Below are 17,005 nucleotides of genomic sequence, written 5' to 3' on the forward strand. Positions count from 1 at the left end.
TAACACATAAATGCTCCTCAGTGTTCGCCACAGATCAAACCATCAATCCTACTCTATTACTGTGTGATTAAACTGCTTGAGTTGGCTTTTTTCTGTTTCTTTCTCTCGACTCGATGCTTCTGGTCTGATTTAGGGTTTATGAGGGGATTGTTTCAGGAGCGCTGGTCTAAATATAATGAAGCCCACATCAGGTTTATTGGGTTCTTGGTAATAATTCTCACTTACTGCTGAATCACCACACCAGATGGACAGCCCTTGTATTTATGTACCATTCGAAAGTGAACGGCAACCTCTCGCCAGTGTGGACGGGGTTTTATTCCTCTCAGTTTACAAGTATAATGTGTCACCGCAAAACATTAGTGTATTTTAATATAGCAGAAATCATATGAGCATAAATTTTGCATGTTGTCTTGTCAAAATTGATATGGAAAATGTTGAGAATTGATCAGAGAAAGTGATTTCTGAACGACCGTACAGCAATGGAAGTCTATTAGATTTCCGGCTGATTCAGGGATTTGCAAACGGCTGGGGATTGATGGAAAGCTAATAACTAATTGAATCATAAAAATAGAAACTTAGAAAAGAGGCAAAATGGAGAGATATTAGACCGCAGTAATGAGTAATTAAAGACATTTTATCCTCCTAACAATTCATTTCAATTTTAGATGATTCAGTAAAAATGGCTTACACTTTACAATAAGGTTCATTAGTTAATGCATAAACTAACATGAACTAACAATGAGCAATACATTTGTTAGTGTTTATTAATCTTTGTTAATAGTTAATAAAATACAGCTGTTCATTGTTTGTTCATGTTAGTTCACTAAGTAATGTTAACAAATACAACCTTTGATTTTAATGACGTATTAGTAAATGTTGAAATTAATATTAACTAAGATTAATAAATGCTGAAGAAGTGTTCATTCTTAGTTGATGTTAACTAATTAACCTTATTGTAAAGTGTTACCAAATATGGCTTAAAAAGGCACAAATACAAATACTAGAAAATATGATTAAATTGCTTATGACTTCTGACCAATTGGAGGCACTTCTACCAAATCTATGTTGTGTGGTCACTCAGTGTGAGGTGACTATAGCTAATGTTTCCGTCCACCTGTTTTTATGAGCATTTTCATGGTTCGCATAAGAAACGCTGGATGGAAACGGCAAAATGCACAAATGTGCAAAAAAACGTATGCGCTCAATTGAGTCGGATAAACGTTTTATCCGATAAGAAAACTTGCGCATAAACTACGACGAAAACAAATTTACCGAATACATTCTTTGATGTGCATTTAGCCCCTTAACTGTCACCGTCCCATATACGGGACGCCTAAGTTTACTTCGCTATATTACTATTAAATCCTAATCTAATTATGACAAACTATATATGGTTGGAAAGGTCTAAGACTCCTAAATAGATATCTTACTGCTGTTTTTTGCTACAAATTATGTAAGAAGAGTAACCGATGAATTTTTGACAAGAGTGCGCCTCAAAAAAATCTGCATCATAACAGGAGTTCTGACCTTTGTCACAAAAAGTTGACGCACACACCTTTAATAATTGAAACTTTGGTTTTCATGCTAAAAGTTCATAATAAAACATATAATCTAGTATTTTTCAATAAAAAATTATAATATAATATTATCCTCTAAAAAGTATAATATATATATATATATTATCCTCTAAAATAGAATAATATCTTTTTTATCGCCTTTTTTATTACATCACATATTTTAGTAGTTATCACAAATTAGGTATCATTTGAAAGCTTACAAACTCAGAATTCAACCTGTGAAAACCGTTTTGAAATTGAACATTGCGTTACCATAGAAACGGTACTCTAAATTATTTTATTAGGCTCCTCCCCTTTTGGGCATCATTATATTTCATAATTTATGATCAAAACCTTTTCTAATCCTGACAAAACACATACCGGTAGTCAGAAAGGTCTAAGTCTCAAGGTTCAAAATTTTGTGACAGAATTGATATTTGGACAGAAATGTATTAATTTGATAAGGCAGAATGTATACAACTAAATTCAATGGAATGTATGTCACCCGGTGGCTATTTTTGGTACTACGCGTAAACAAAATCTCATGGGAACTTAAATTTTTGTGATATCAACTTCAAATTTGGAACACAACTTGGTTAAAAATATGGCTTTGATTTTATAGTAAGTTTATAGTAAAAAATATTTTGTAAAATATATATTTTTTATAAAATAAAAATGTACAGTATATTTGATTTACTGTAAATTTAAACTTCCATAACTTTTTCATACTAGTGTTTCCTTTAAAACAAGACCAAACTTGGGTCTATATTCCAAAGCATTCTTGAATTACAACCATGTAAGTTTGAATAGTGCATTTTAACCCACATTCTCAAAAAGGGGGATGACAGCGAAGGGGTTAAAAAAATCACGTGACTTTGCGATAGGACGGCATAACTGGACCGTCCAGCGGACCGATCTCGTTGCACAGCATCTGAAACTAGCTTTTGTTGTTCTGAAATGCCTCAGCGAAGTGTGTTGTCTAAATGGTTCGGTATAACGACCTCCTAGAACTGTCTTACACGACTGTTCCCAAACGCCGGGCAAACCTCGTTTTGTTTGCGCGCTCTGAGGTGCAAGTCATTTATTTTTTAATTCATTTAATATACGAAATTATTATACACAGTGGCTTCTTGTACTGCAGCAACTTCCATTTTTATTGGTGATATTTAGCGCCAGTTTATCAGGAAGTGACGATTTTGTTCTCTTTGGCTCACTTGATGGAAACTTGCTTTATTTACTCAATCAATTCAAAAGAAGAGATCGACCAATCATAGCGCTGGGTTCATTCCCCAAATATAGACGGCAACAAAAGCCATTCGAAGTCCGTTTAAAAATGTAATTTTGGTGATCAAAGATGATTTTTAAGGGATACAATTATTGACTACATAAGTTAAACAAGCTGGGGTGAGTCTTTTACCATGTACTGTAGGCTACTGTAGTAAGTGTGTTTTTGTTTTTGGCAGAATGAAGTTAAATTAAAGACAGACAAATGAGTATTGTCGTAGTTTTGGTTAAAATATGACTACACTGTAAAAAAATTGCTGTAGTTATGCAGCTGTTTGCCAGTAACTTACTGTAGATTTAAATTGATGTATATTTACTGGCAACAGTTTGTTCAAAGTTAAATGAACATTAAACATTAACAAGTCTTTGTCTTTACAGAATAAAATTATAAAATAACAATCTAATGCAAAGCATTCTGGGAACCAGAAATCTTCATCAACCCTTTTCTGTTTTTTTTTTCCTTCAGATTTTGGTTCCCAGAATGCTTTGCATGAGGCTGTTATTTTAGTTTTATTCTGTAAAGATAAAGACTTGTTAATGTTTAATGTTTATTTAACTTTGAATAAACTGTTGCCAGTAAATAACATCAATTTAAAACTACAGTAAGTTACTGGCAAGCAGCTGCCAGTAATACTGTAATTTCTACAGATTTTTTTTACAGTGTAGTGTTTACTCTAAAACAGGGGTTCCCAAACTTTTCCATTCCAGGACCCAAGTAGACAAGAATAATCTATCTCAAGACCCACCAAAATCATTTTAAAGCATTGATGTGCGGTGGGAGGCGTTAGTTCTCTTTAGAGCAGTTTTTTCCTTGTCATAGTATGACATATAGGTTTAATTGCAATACAAAACTTATGGTACATTATCAAAAAGTTTGAGAATTAAAATAGTAGCCTAATGGCTGTTGAAATAATGTGAAGAATACTGAGTAGTTTTTGTCTGCTGCCTCAACTGATTTACCCAAACATGGCAAAACAAATTTTAAAGAAATGAAAAAGATTAAGTAAGCTTAATCTGAACCAAAGGTTTGATATGACAAAAAATCAGAATATATAAAAAATAATAGACTAATAATTTTATTTGACAGTATGCCCAGGACCTAGAATTTCAATACTAATATTTATGCTGCGAGTGTTTTTAAACGCATTGCGTTGTTCAGCGCAGAAAACGCTTTTGTGCTCGTGTTTTAAATACTTTTACATATATATATATTTTCCTTATGCGTTGGTAGGTATCAAAATGCATGCGAGGGAACACAAAACAACACACTCTCTGAAAGACAACAGCGCTTTGTGAACAGACGACAGAGATTAATGCGTTTCCCAAAAGCATCGTATGCCTAAGAACGTGGAACCATTGCCACCAATGGTCTCTACAATCAACTTGGCTCACGATGCTTCTGGGAAACACAGCCCAGACCTGAATCAGCCTTTCGTGACATTTGAATTCTCCGGTGTTAAGCGATCTCATGCAGAATGCAGTGCAGTGATTGGAGTAAACGAGTTTCTTCTTGTTAATTATGCGCACCAAACTGCTTAATGAACCGATGCCGCTCTGAGACGGTGAAAATTGTTATCACAACAAGTCGCACGCACGCGCTTCATGAAACACAATACTGACATATTTATCTAACTTTAAATCGCTCTAAGCAATATAGCGATTTCTATTTAACGTTGGTTCATCGTGCAACCTGTTTGTCACTCATGAAACGTAAATTCAGCCAACCTCTTGCCAATCTGCGACCCACAAATGGGTCGCGACACAGTTTGAAACCCCCTGCTCTAAAATACTGCCTTAACAGGAAAAGCACAAAGGTGTGTGTGTGTGTGACTGTTATTAATAAGTAAAGTACCTAATTATGTTACATATTTATTTTGAATGAAAACGAGTGCATTATTTACTTATGGATTAAAAAGTACCGTTGTCTCAGTTATAATCACTGTATATTATAATATAGCCCAGTGCAGTGTAAGTGACTTTTTATGAGGGTGGATTGTGTGTGTGTGTGTGTGTGTGTGTGTTTCCTGCAGACTGTCGATGTCACGTAGAGGGAAAAAAACATTTTAAAATTGTGGCTGTTACAGATTCAGCGCCTAAAATCACAAGATTTGAGACCAATTTGTGCAGAAACCCTTTCCATCATTTCATTGTAGAACACAACTTCCCAAGAGCTGCTGCAGACCATGCTGATGTTTCCTAACTGCATTGTTTTCTTCACAACCAATGTATAGACGAATCCGGCGAAACTACCGGAAGTAAGCGGGCGCCATTACTGAGCTGTTGCTGGGTAGCGTTGCGCCATTGCCTCCTATTGTTTTATTTGCAACTTGCGTCCACTGGAATAAACAGCCCGCGATTTACGACTGTCACTAACGTTACAACTTTTATAATGTCGAGTGGGAAAACATGTTGGCATTTTGAAAAATCATCGGATGCCAGGCGAAGGAGAAAATACTCTTGAATACCTTTAAAACAACAGAAGGGGCGCATTGGGGTAGTAACGTTAGTAACAGTAGCAGCTACTGTTATGTCTGTTGTTAATGTTTGATTTGCTTGACTGTGACAGATTTTTAAATAAATTAAATTAAATATGCATTTTTTGTTATAATAACAATTATTTAATGACATAAGTAAAAAAGATATAATGATTATGTAATATAGTGCTCAGCAAAATCTCCTCTCTAGCTATTTTTTCTATTCAATTAACATGCTATGGTCATTAAATGGCTTTCCTGAGCTAAATGTAACGTTATGTGACATAATTGTTCTCCTGCTGTTATATTGACCTCTTTCCATGGTTTAAAAACACTAATTGGTCGATATTATGTATACTTTCTAGCTGTACCTTACCCTTGCCTTTTGCAATGTGAAAATGAGATAAATAATGGACACAAATGAAAAACATGAATTCGTTTATTTGATGTCATTCATTTATTTATTGTTGCCAAATGGACAGATCTTTTTATAATTTCCTCGTTAGCTAACGTTAGCCTAGCTAGCTTGCCAAGCTATTTTCATAAATAATCTGTAAGATCGTTTGTACCTTCATCTGTGACTGGAGGCCACTGTCTAACATCATCAACCCAACAAGTCATTCTGCCTGGCTGTAGCTGTCACATAGAGCTGTCATCGAGGGTGCGTTATCACCACAGTCTATGGTTATCACGGAGGTTTGTTTACATACCGGTAACAGCTCAGTAATGGCGTCGCCACAAGATGGCAGCCTACACAGAACGCTCGTCGGATTCGTCTATATGTTGAAAAATCCCCCCCCCCCCTCCTCAAACCCTGTGTCCCATCCCGTACTCAAAAAAAAAAATCCAAGGTTGGCAGGTCTGATGATGCAAGTTTGGTGTTAATATGGCAAAGCGTTGCATTGTTACAGCCTCAGAATCAGAATCATGCCATTCATTTAGTGGGTGCGTTACTCAAGAACCGTTTGGACAATGAAACATATTTGAATAACTTTTTTTGCGGCATGATCTGAATTTTATCTGAGCCGCTTTTGGTGAAAATCGGACCAGTGGTCTAGGAGTAGCTAGTTAAAACATAGGGTTTCAAAGAAATTGAATGTGGCAGACAACAGTTCAAAGTTTTATTGCCATTTGCACAGGTACGTTTCAGTACAGGTACAGTTTTGTACAGTTTCTGTACGTTTCGTACAGTACAGTTTCGACTAACCATGGTGTAATTAGTTTCAATGTTCTTAGTATGACTCAAGTTTCATTCAGATTAATCAAAAGCTATAGCATCAATTAATCAATAGCTTTTTTTAAATTTCATTGTAAGTTCCTCCAGGGGCATGGGGCCAATGACGCATATCGAGTTTCGTAATGATACGCTAATATGTTAGTAAAATACAGCATTGTATGACAACATTCAAAATGAGTGACGCCCAAAATGGTCAACATGGGAAAATTGGGTATCATTCGACTTGGTATGCTGCACTTTTTTTTTTTTTTTGTAAACCATTCAGAAGTTATAAGCAAAGCCATTTTTCATATCTCCTGACCAGTAGGTGGCGCTGTGCCGAAACGCTGCATGTAGCCTCAGGTCATGGTTGTGATGACATGCACCAAGATTCATCTCAATATGCTAAAGCGTTGCAGAGATACAGCCTCACATCAATTTTGTGTGTTTTTCGTCAAATTAGTTTATTCGTCATTCAAAAAGTTTGCGCGTTATTCAAAAAGTATTTGCATGGTCTGAAGCATTTAGGTTTAAATCTGATGAACCGTCTTGGATGGGTTCGAGAAAGTAGCCTTTTCAGAAAATGTTCATTGCAGAAAATTACATCATAGGGTGCAATTCAACCACCTTGAGCCAAGGAATTTTGCCCTTATGGTTCAACAGGTATTAGCATAAACATGCAAATTCGGACAGTTGGTGGCGCTAGAGAGATTGAGTTAGAGACCCCTAAATTGCTGTGGTTAATGTGCCAAATTGCTCAACTTTTTACCATACGGTTCTATGGGCTGCCATAATAGAAGACAACGCTTTATTTTTTTAATAGCCCACTCATGAGTGAGATAATGATTACTCATGCACTCTGTTTTGGACCAGTTGTTTTCTTTTGATTAAGGATTTCATTTAGTCAGTCGCAGGCCTCAAGCTTCATGTGTTTTCCTTCCTTGCTCTGGATTCTGAGCTGATCGTCATGTTTTCCGCTCTGTGGTGTGAAACTCTTGCAGCCCTTCGCTGGCTGATGGGAAACACACGTTGCTTTGACTTCACTATTCAGTACTTCTGCCTAGTCCTGTTCTTTCTGTATTTTTATGCAACTGAGTTTTCTGTAAATGCTTGTATTTTTATTATGCTCAGTGTTTTGTAGTTGACTCATATTTCTCGGAGAATTCCCTCAGTATTCTCTTGGATTGAGATCTGGGGAGTTTGGAGGCCAGGGAAACACCTTGAACTCTTCATCATGTTCCTCAATCCATTCCTGATCAATGTGTGCAGTGTGACGGTGCATTATCCTGCAGAAAGAGCCACTTCCACCAGGAACACCAGTGTCGTGAAGGGCTGGATCTGCTCTGCAACAATCTTTAGTCCACATGAATGTCCGGACCCAGAGTTTCCCAGAAGAGCATCACACTCCCTCCAGCGGCTCGTCATTATCCCACAGTGATCCTGGTGCCGTTATTTCCCCAGGGAAATGGCACACATGTCCACATGATGTAAAAGAAAACGGGACTCATCGGACCAGACGACCTTCTTCAGCTGGTCCAGCTCCGCCGCTCTCGTGCCCATTGTAGACGCTTCGATGGTGGACGGGCTCATCATTGGCTTTCTGATTGGTCTGCGGCTACGCATGTGTTGTGACATTCCTCCCATAACCATCCTTAAAATCTTGTGTGACTTGTGCCGCAGTAGACCTTCAGTTTGCTCAGACCAGACGGGATGGCCTTCATTGCCCTTCGTGTTGACACTCAACATGATGATCATGATTTGTGTTTGTCCCTCCTCGGACACAGTTGGTAAAGTCTCGCCACTGCTGACCGGGATCAACACACACGCCTCGCCGTTTCAGAGATACTCTGACACCGTCCTCTCGCCATAACAATCTGGGCCTTGTCAAAGTCGCTCAGATCTTTATTCCTGCCCATTTATCCTCTATCCAACACGTTGATTACGAGAACCGAAAGTCTGCTGACCATCTAATCTAACCAGACCTTAATACATGGCCTTGTTTGGAGATGATCGACGATATTCGCTTCACCTGTGATGGGTCATAATGTTTTGGCTCATCAGTGTATGTCTGACCTTATATATCTGAACGTCTGACTGTTACTTCAGAACCAGTGTGTGATGGCATAAAGATGCTGAAATACTATGATTCAAAGACACAAAATAAAAATGGCATCATTTGTCTGCAACTGGTTAATTTTACAGTTTATTTATTTAATTATTTTTTAAGAGACTGAAATAGAGAGGACTCTCTGCCATATATTGCTGCTTCATGTTCCCTGTGACTGGGTTTGCCACTATCTAAAGAAGGCTTTCAGTGACTAGTAAGGGGAGATTTAAATCATTTCAGATATCTTACTGCATCTACTGTTTCAGCAAATGTAAAGGGAGGTTACAGGTTTTTAAGGTTGCTGAAAGCTAGTTAATCAGGTTTGAAAAATGTGGCTGCATCCCCCTAAAAAGAGTGCAGAAGAACATTTAAACGTTTTCTTTAAAACCAGGAGTGATGCTTCGACACGATGGTCTGATGGAGAGTTTGATGGGCATGTGTTTTGAGGGTGTGCAAAGAGCCAAGCCAGGTTGACATCAAGTGGAAAAACGACAAATTGGATATCTAAAAGCCATTTGTTTCTCATTTAGGTGAGACAACAGTGTGCAAACGAGACAACATCAGCACTGACCTTTTCATGACAAAACCATTGCCTCCAGGCCCGCTGTTTGCTAACAGGAGCTTTGTGCCCTTTGTTCAGGCATCGTGACTGTAACTACGAGTCTTTGTTCTGTGTTATACAAGGATCATGAGTTTGGTGCAGCCTCCCATATGCCAGTCCACAATGACTGCTGACAGACTGAACGTGTTTGTGTTTGTTGCTTTTGCAGGAGTGTGCGAGTGTGTTAGTTCTTGAAGGTTTTATTCATGTCTTAACTTTTTGTAATATTAGGTCAGTATTCAGAATTTAAGTTTGGTCCAAGTTTTTATAATATCATGATGTTTCTGCTATCAAGTTATGTTTCAAATGAAGTTGATATTAACAGGTGTCATGTAAGAATACAACAACAACAGTTGCAATATGCAGCTTTTGTTTGACTGCTTAATTCTGCAATAATACATTCAGTCGGTTGTTATCTCTTCTCGTCGGGGTCCTGATCACCCTGTCGGGCTTTATTTTGCAATAAAACCCGCTGGAATGTAAATTATCCCTTACTTAAAGAGACCATATTATCCCCCTTTTTAAAGTCTTGATCGTGTGCTTTTGGGCTCTTCTAGAATATGTTTTCATGCTTGAATGTTCAAAAAGACACCTTATTTTTCCCATATTCTCCATTGTTGCAGCTTCTCTCTTCCCAGTGTGTTTGTAACGCTCCTGGGGTTCGTTTTCCAATGTCAAATATGGTTGCAAGTTCTGTCATTACCAACACAATTCAGTGGAACTTGCGCCCATAGTTGGCTAATGATGCTTTTGGGAAACGCCCCCCTGGAGCCGGTTGCACAAACTGCTAAGACTTGTCTTAAAGGGTAGTCATCACATTTTTTTCCCCCTTTAAGACTGTTCATAACAGTTCATGTTCTCAGAAATGAGATGTGCTGTGATCTTGTTGCTTAACTGACCGCCCCGCAGTGGGACAACACCATCCAAAGCGCAATATATATAGCATAACATCACAGGTGTCGTAACATATTAAAATATTTACTTGCATTATTGTTATCTTTTTATTTTTTGTATTTGTGTAAATGAGTATGTATTTAAGGCGCTTTGTCAACATTAAGATTATTTTAAATATGCCAATTATAAACTACTGTAGGTTTTCTCCAGGGGCCTCATGTACAAAGACTTGCGTTGAATTCATACTAAAACATTGCGTACGGACAAAGCTGTAAATGTGCGTACGCACAAAAAAAAAAGCAGATGTATGAATCTCTGCGTACGAAGGATCCCACGCATATTCTCTTTGTACATCCCAATTGACCCTTCGCTAAGCCCGCCCTCCTTAGTTACTGTTGCTACGCCTGTCAAGCTTTCGCGGCTGCCACGTCTATTACAGTGTGAATGCACCGGTGTCAGACATTCCCAAGGAGATATTTAGTCATTTTTGGCGAACAAGTGAAATATCTGAGAGAGCAAGACAAAAGGGACAGCAGTATGCATTCGAGGGATATATCCACGACATAATATGCAACCGATTAGAGAATAATTTCATCAAAATTGAAGCTAAAGCCATAACTTTAGGTCCCAGCGCAAGGAGCAGCCGCCTCCTTAGCAGACCATTCAAATGGGAAACACACAAATTGAACAGCTATGTTCATGCACAGCAGAGTAAGTGAAATGTGAAAATAATCTAATATCAAATCAATTTAAATCAAACAGTTTATCCATCAATCTAACACCGGGAGAGCCGCGATCGGATTGGGGTAAAGTTACAGGGGTAAAGTTAACGTTAGTAGGCCGTCCGCCGTCGATTAACACAATGCTGAAACATATTTTAAAGTATGTCAGTGAGCCTCCGTCTTGCCTTTAATCGTCTTATTTTACGTTCAAATATATGCATTATGAACAAAGAACCGCCATTATTTCCAAGCAATAGGCGTTTTTTTTTTTTGTTAATCCTGTCGACATTTAGTTGTGAATGGGTCTCCACACTGCTTGATCCACGCCCGGGATTTCTCCCCTTTGGCTTTTAGGTTTCGGGAAGAGAAAAAATGCCACCCCACCTTCCAAACTTTTAGAATACCGGGTATCAGATTTGCACAATCCATACGCACAACGCGTCGGCATGTTTGCCTCGCTCGAAAGCTTGACAGACATCCCGCGCCTAGTTACGGTTGCTAAGCCACGATTGGCCAGTGGCGGTTTTCGGGCGTGGCTTAGCGAAGGGTCAATTAACGTAAAATTGAGCGCACATGCACGACCACAACGCCCCACCCAGTCTCCTCCCCCAATTAAATTAATTTAAATATGGTAATTAGTCCAATTTGGCAAAAGAAACCAGCAAGAACATGGCTAAAGCAAGCAAGAAACGAAATTTCACTGAAAATGTCTTCTATGTGAATATATAGTAAAGTGTAATTTATTCCTGTGATCAAAGCTGAATTTTCAGCATCATTACTCCAGTCTTCAGTGTCACATGATCCTTCAGAAATCACTCTAATATGATGATTTGATGATCAAGAAATATTTTTGAGTATTATCAGTGTTGAAAACAGCTGTGCTTCTGCTTCATATTTTCGTGGAAACCGTGATATAGTATTTTCAGGATTCTTTAATGAATAAAAATTTAATTCAAACAGATATAGAAATCTTATAATCTTTTGTAACATTATAAATGCATTTACTCTCACTTTTAAACACATTCAATGTGTCCTTGCTGAATAAAAATATTACTTTCTTTTTTTATCTTTACTGACCGAATTAATGAAGTTTATTTTTTATTCCTATAGTTAAGCCAACGCTGCCATTGCTAGACGGGTTGTATCAATTTGGACATGCTTTATATAGCCTATGTTCTTACTTAATTGCATAATATAATATTTTAATAAAACTCGTGTGACAATGTCAAATAATTTATCAATTACAAATTATAAGCAATATCTGACAGCTGGTGGTGCGATAGAACAATTCGTAGTGTAATGTTTGCCACTTCACTTTATTGCCTCTGAGTCGCCAACGGACAAAAATCACGACGAATATACGTACGCCAGACATGAAGTTTACTTGGAGGAACGCACATTCTTACGTTAATTTCACTGTTAGTACATCTGGCCGTGAACGTGAAAGCTGACGTACGCCGTGTTTTTGTGCGTACGCAGTGTTGATACATGAGGCCCCAGGTGTTTATAATTCTATCAAAATTATGTTTTTACGACATAGGTTTACTTTCACAAGCCGTCACGTATTTGTAAGCTTTCCGCGGTAATCTCTTGAGTGAGAACTAGCTTACAGGCTTCTGTACGTCCGTCCGCCTGCGATGATGACTGGGTTTTTTAAAGGTTTGATTCTCTCAAGTCTGCACTCGATGCATCCTTGATATCAAGAACACATCCAGGTACTTTCTCTGTACTTGCATTCTTGAGTACTGGAACCAGATTTTAACGGTTGATGATGTAGTACAAGAACACAAGGACGCAAGATTACGCTTAAAAACTCATATTGAGAAACTGTAACTGTCTCATTTTTTCTGTCGTCAGAGTTAAGAGAGCCCTGCTGTCACCCAGCCTGTGCCATCGGCTACAATGAGTGGCAAATCGGCCCTCAACAAGGCGGTCTTTCTTCCGAATGATGAGCGGATGTTGGCAGCCGTGCAGGTGAAGAGGAGGACGAAGAAGAAGATCCCATTCTTGGCTACAGGAGGCCAGGGTGACTACACCACATTCATTTGCCTATCAGGTAAAGTCTTCCCTCATTACTTCCCTCGATCACTGCTGATCAGTGACAGTGATTTCATCCCTAATTATTAAACGGTGGCTCATGACTTCACCCACACCTTTGAGCTACAGACATGAATGATTCCTCCAATCTGGTTTATTATTGGTATTTACTTTCATTTAGAACTGCACGAGTCAGTGGTATCTAAGAAGTGTTGAGATACTTTTATAGTTTTTATTAATATTTAGATTTTTTTATATTTTATTTTCATTTTAATTTGTTAAAGTTTAAATGAATTTGTTGTTTTTGCCATTATTGTCTATATAGTTATTATTTTTTATTTCACTTTTCAAAAGCAAAAGCCTTGTCACTTAGCTGAAATACAATATATATACAAAACCCCTCAATCAATTTATTTTATTTCAAGTTATGAAAGTTTTTTTTTTTTTTATGGTTTCGGTTGTCAATAACTATAATAACCCTGTGCACAATTGGGACGGAAAAAAATTACAGGATTTACTCTGAATCGAGCATTTACTCATTGAGCTGCTCATGTGTAAATGAACACGGTGCTGCGCTTCACTCTGAAACGCGCAGCGCATATATTTATGTAATTAAATCGCAGCCTTAGTGATTTGATAATTGCACAAAGCCATATCAGATTTTGGTTTGATTGTGTAATGTACATTCAGGTGGTTGTTACCTCTTCTCGTTAGGGACCTAATCACCCTGTCAGATCCCTTACTTAAAGAGACCATATCATGCTCTTACTAAGTCTTGATTTAGTTTTTGGGGTTTACTAGAATAGGTTTTCATGTTTGAATGTTCCAAAAACACATTATATTCCTCATATTCTCCATTGTTGCGGCTCCTCTCTTCCCAGTCTGTCAGTAACGCTCTGTTTAGTTCCTGTCTCTATGAAGCCCCTCCTTCTGAAAAGCACATTGTGCTCTGATTGGTCGGCTGGATCGGTGTGTTGTGATTGGTCGAGCGCTTTGAGTGTGTTTGGGAAATGTCCGCCCCTTACCATAACCACCAGTTTAACACACTACTAACTAACTCAACCAGGCCCCGCCCCTTTATTCTGCGTATGAATTATTATAATGAGGAATATTGTGACGCGTTCCTTCCCGGAAGAAACTCAAGACTACAATGGAGGCGTTTCAGGAGTTCAGAAACACTGACACTGATATAGAGAAGAACTCCCTTTGCAGAGCTTTTTCATGCACAAACAGCAACACACTTAAGAAAGCGTGATATGTCCTCTATAAATGTCAGACATCTTTCTGTGTGAGCGGTTCTTGTCTAGAATAAGCTGAACCAGACTTCACTTCTATAGTCAGGACAGGAGTTTGTTTTTCAAGACCACCGAAGGATTCATACCATGTGCAGTCGTTCGCCTTTGATTGATAACACCTGTGTTCATGAACTGTCTATGATCAACATAAGAAAACAACTGCTTTCCAAAAAATATTACTACAATGAGTGTGAGTAGAGGCGTTTCCTCCGTCCCGGTGCCAACACAGAGTATCGGTCCAGCTGAATCACGGTGGAAGAAATATATGTTGTGGTGCCTCTGGACGCCTCAGGGCTCGACTGCTCGTCACTGCGGACTAATGAATCCCAAACTCCACTGCAGAATGTGTGTGTGTGTGTGTGTGTGTGTGTGTGTGTGTGTGTGTGTGTGTGTGTTTCTGTGAACTCTGATTCAAAGGAAGTTGAGTAAGTTAAAAACACTGGAGAAAATGAACAACAGACAGTCCTGACTTTACTACTATTGAAATGTAGCATTGTTATTAGTCAAAGGCAAGGAGACGAGACATTCTTGGAAATATGGAATATTTCAGTATTCATAATAGAATGATTTTACTGTGGTTTAATGGAGTGGTGTATTGATTTTATAAAATGGCGGTTATCAGTATGTAGGGCTGTGCCGGTAAACTTGACAATCTGAGTAGCAAAGGTTCGCCAAAACACAGTTTTTCGTATGTGAATGCTATAATAAAAGCTTTAGCCTAATAGGTTAGCAATTAAATGTTACAATTACAATTAAGTTGTAAGCTTTGTAGTATGTTTTGCGATCCCGATTATAAGCGAATTTTTGAATATTCCATTAGTTATTCCACTGGACATGGAATCTCTTTTTTTCTTTCCCAAATCTTCTCTCACGTCTCACCCATTTTCGCAGGGGATTATAAACCTTTCTTTCTTTGGTTCGCTTTTAAGTAGGCCTATTACATTCGCATTCTTTAAGGCCCTTGCACAAATTCGCCTCCGAAATTTTCGCACGTTAAAAATTAAATGCGTCCTCACGTTATGTCATTCACGCTACACTGCCTCCGAGACTTTCGTCCGTCATAAAAAAAATCGAATCGGGTTCGATTTTCTGCGTTTTTCGCATCCGTAGCAAGCAGTTTGAATGGTGTTTTGACAATTCAGAGCCACCGAATCACGAATACGAAAAAACGCGTATGAAAATTTCGGACTCAGTGTGCAACTGTGGTAAAGTAGAAAAACGTGGTAGGAAAGTTAGCCTAACTTTTTGTTTGCACGTCAAATTCTTTTTAGCACAGTTTGTGCTTCTTATTAGACTTGGTAAGGCGCGTCAAGATTATTGGTAGTCCGCGCTTCACACACACGGGTGAATTTTAGTTTCGCTTTCTCTTGCAGCGCAAAATCAAACATAGCCTAAATGCCTTGTTCTTGTGGAAGATAAAATTCGCTCTTTAGACCTTTTACAACAAGTAGAAAACATGAAGATTTACAAAAAAAAAAAAAAATAGTCTCTTTCTGCTCGTGTCCCTCTCGTAGCGCAGAGCGGTAGGCTAGGCTATATCACGCGTCTGTGTGTGGAAATATTAAACAAATGTTTTTTAACTATTTAGCTTTGTTATATTATGTAAGTTAATATTATTCACTGATATTTATTTCAATGCTTTAGTGTGATGTTTCATTGACGGAAGTGCTCAAATAAACACGCATGTTTGTTACGAACTGGATGTTTGAGCCTCGTTTATTATTATTTCCACCGCGGTGGTAATACACTGCCACCGTCACAGCCCTACACTTTAACTATATTATTGTTTATTCTGATAAATTAATGAATTTTAAAGGTTGCTAATGTTGGTTTGGTGTCTCGTGCAGTTGGTTTACATGCATGCAAGGTAAAAATGCTTGAATTTTCTCATAATATACACTGCAGCATCATCTCTTTTCTCGCAGTGTCTGAAACGGTTCAGTAAATTCAGTCTCTCTCTAAACCCCTCCTTTCCTAGAGTCTGCTCTGCTCTGATTGGTCAGATGGCTCAGTCAAAAAGTTGCAAAACGTGTTTTAAACGGAAACGGTGGTGCGTTTAACACCCTGTTCTGATGACGCAAGAGAATGATCCTGAGGAGGACATTCTCTGTGTTTTTGAAGAATTTTCGGAGCCTGATGAAATCAGTATAAACCCGTGTTTAATACTGCAAAATACGCTCGATGTTACAGTTACTGCACTTGCCGTCCAGAATAAAAGAAAACATCCCAATCGAGTGAAGGGATTTGTGGAAACTGGTTCCTAATTATTGTGATCCAACATTTGCCTCGCATTTCAGGATGAAAAGACAAACATTTCATGTGAAGGATAATCCACTTCTTACCTCAGAGACTATTATTTTTATTGTGAGTATTAGGTTGATCATTATTTCTGATCACTGTTGATATGCTATATTTTTACTATAAAACTCTTACGACAAACATTTCTAATATCTTCAATTGTTGCGTATACCGAGCTGCAGCGCACACATTTGTAAACGACTTTACTCTGACGCATTGTGCGAGCTGTCTCTTTATTTGATTTGATTTGATTGGACTGCTACAACTGCAGTGTTTGAGGGCGGGGCAAAGTAGATGTTGTTCAGCCAATCAAGAGCATAGACAGGCATTATGCAAATTAGTTACAAACCTGACGACTCGTTTCATGCAGTTCAGAATCGCTTTTCTTTTGGGGGACAAGAACTCTTTGCAGAGCTTTTACATTCACAAATAGCTGTATTACACACTACATGAAAGGTCATATCTGAAAAAGCATAATGGGGCACTTTAAGTAACTAATAAATTTGTAATAAATAACTGAG

The 17,005-nt window shown here is 38.1% G+C and overlaps 1 protein-coding gene across 1 annotated transcript in view; it reads left to right on the forward strand.

The window, feature by feature from the left end:
* Positions 1–17,005, forward strand: part of stxbp6 (syntaxin binding protein 6 (amisyn)) — a 68,323-nt gene that overhangs the window by 2,059 nt on the left and 49,259 nt on the right. Inside the window, exon 2 of the mRNA XM_056242258.1 lies at positions 12,712–12,910. Within this exon, the coding sequence (XP_056098233.1) occupies positions 12,757–12,910 (154 nt within the window). The 5' untranslated portion in view covers positions 12,712–12,756. The remainder of the gene's footprint in view (positions 1–12,711; positions 12,911–17,005) is intronic.

This window comes from Rhinichthys klamathensis, unplaced genomic scaffold (genome assembly GCF_029890125.1).
Source record: "Rhinichthys klamathensis goyatoka isolate OS25496 unplaced genomic scaffold, OSU_Roscu_1.1 h1tg000718l_1, whole genome shotgun sequence".
NCBI lineage: Eukaryota > Metazoa > Chordata > Actinopteri > Cypriniformes > Leuciscidae > Rhinichthys > Rhinichthys klamathensis.